The following is a 1,544-nucleotide window of genomic DNA, read 5'->3' as shown; positions in this document are numbered from 1 at the left end:
CCGCGCTCCCCCGACCTCCGGTCCCACTCGAATGGGGCTCCCTCGAGGACACGGCCTCCGCCGCCCCCTCCCTGCCGCCCCCCGGGAGGTGCCAGTACCGATGCCCTGGATGAAGACGAAGCCGGTGACCAGCAGCACCGGGTGCCAGTTAAACTCGAGCGCGCCCCCGTCCCAGCCGAGCCCCTCCCGGTAGTGGAGGACCCAGATGAGGGTGAAGATCACCGACAGGAAGCCGACGAGCAGCGCCGACACCAGCAGCGCCAAGAAGCCTCTGTGGCCGTCCATGGCCATCAGAGCCCCATACTCCGCGCCGCGGCGGCCACGGGAACTGGGCGAGGCGGCGGCGGCCTCTGCGAACTGGTCCCGCGGCGGGACCGGGGCGTCGACTTCTTGGAACTGTCTCCGCCTGCAGGGAGGGACTTTCTCCGCGGCTGGCCCGGGATGGGGCTCCTTGGGGTTGAGCAGCCGTCCCCAGCTCAGAAACGGGCCCCACCCCGGATCACACGGCCCAGAGCGCTCCCCGCGCGCTGGCCGCGTCCTGGCCCTGCTTCCAGGAGAGAGCTCCGAGTGTTTCAGACCCTCCACGTTCTTTTAACTCTTCCCGTGTCTCCCGCTCGTTTTCAGGGAGGCTGAAAAGGGTAGTGCTGCGCACTCTTGGTCAGCAGAAGAGAGGGATCCGTTAGTGGGGTTATGCCTGTGCTTTTAGTTCACAAAGTCTCAGCCCTAGCTTAGAGGATTGGCTGTCTCTGATGCCCAGGAAGCGTCGAGGAGGAATCTGTCGGGTGGGGTGGGCAGCAGTGGGCTTGTAGCAGTACAACTAGTTGCAGTTTGCAGCTGAAAGAGGAAAGACAGGTCTTCCCTCTTCTCCCGGATCTGCCGCCATGAAGGTCGAGTTGTGCAGTTTCAGCGGCTACAAGATTTACCCTGGACACGGGAGGCGCTACGCCAGGACCGACGGGAAGGTCTTTCAGTTTCTTAACGCAAAATGCGAGTCAGCGTTCCTTTCCAAGAGGAATCCTCGGCAAATAAACTGGACTGTCCTCTATAGAAGAAAGCACAAAAAGGGACAATCGGAAGAAATTCAAAAGAAAAGAACCCGCCGTGCAGTCAAATTCCAGAGGGCCATTACTGGTGCATCTCTTGCTGATATAATGGCCAAGAGGAATCAGAAACCTGAAGTTAGAGAGGCTCAACGAGAACAAGCCATCAGGGCTGCTAAGGAAGCAAAAAAGCTAAGCAAGCATCTAAAAAGACTGCCATGGCTGCTGCTAAGGCACCCACGAAGGCAGCACCTAAGCAAAAGATTGTGAAGCCTGTGAAGGTTTCTGCTCCCCGAGTTGGTGGAAAGCGTTAAGTTGGCAGATCTGATTTTTAAATAAAGATCTGACTGTAAAACAAACAAACAAACAAAAAAAACCCTCAATTTCTCAACCAACTCATCTTCGACAAAGCCCCCACCACCTACCAATGGGGAGAGGAGAACCTATTCAGTAAATGGTGCTGGGAAAATTGGCTGACCACATGCAGAAGATTGAAACAGGACC

The 1,544-nt window shown here is 57.1% G+C and overlaps 1 protein-coding gene and 1 pseudogene across 3 annotated transcripts in view; one reads left to right on the top strand and one right to left on the bottom strand.

Moving 5' to 3' along the window:
- The window catches only part of LOC103272937 (cytochrome b reductase 1), a 37,515-nt gene extending 37,043 nt beyond the window's left edge, over positions 1 to 472 (bottom strand). The window contains exon 1 of one of the 2 annotated variants that reach the window (XM_008070401.2): positions 99 to 472. In XM_008070401.2, the coding sequence (XP_008068592.1) occupies positions 99 to 291 (193 nt within the window). In that variant the 5' untranslated portion in view covers positions 292 to 472. The remainder of the gene's footprint in view (positions 1 to 98) is intronic. The other variant, XM_021718749.1, reaches the window with a different exon arrangement.
- A 377-nt stretch (positions 473 to 849) lies between these two features.
- LOC103272936 lies at positions 850 to 1,395 on the top strand (annotated as a pseudogene). Its single transcript, XR_505157.1, has one exon. The product of XR_505157.1 is annotated as a 60S ribosomal protein L24 pseudogene (transcript).
- The last annotated feature ends 149 nt before the right edge of the window (positions 1,396 to 1,544 follow it).

The sequence above is a fragment of the Carlito syrichta genome, unplaced genomic scaffold (assembly GCF_000164805.1).
Source record: "Carlito syrichta isolate Samal-C Ts95f unplaced genomic scaffold, Tarsius_syrichta-2.0.1 Scaffold313382, whole genome shotgun sequence".
Taxonomy (NCBI): domain Eukaryota; kingdom Metazoa; phylum Chordata; class Mammalia; order Primates; family Tarsiidae; genus Carlito; species Carlito syrichta.
This window is presented reverse-complemented; position numbering and strand designations above follow the sequence as displayed.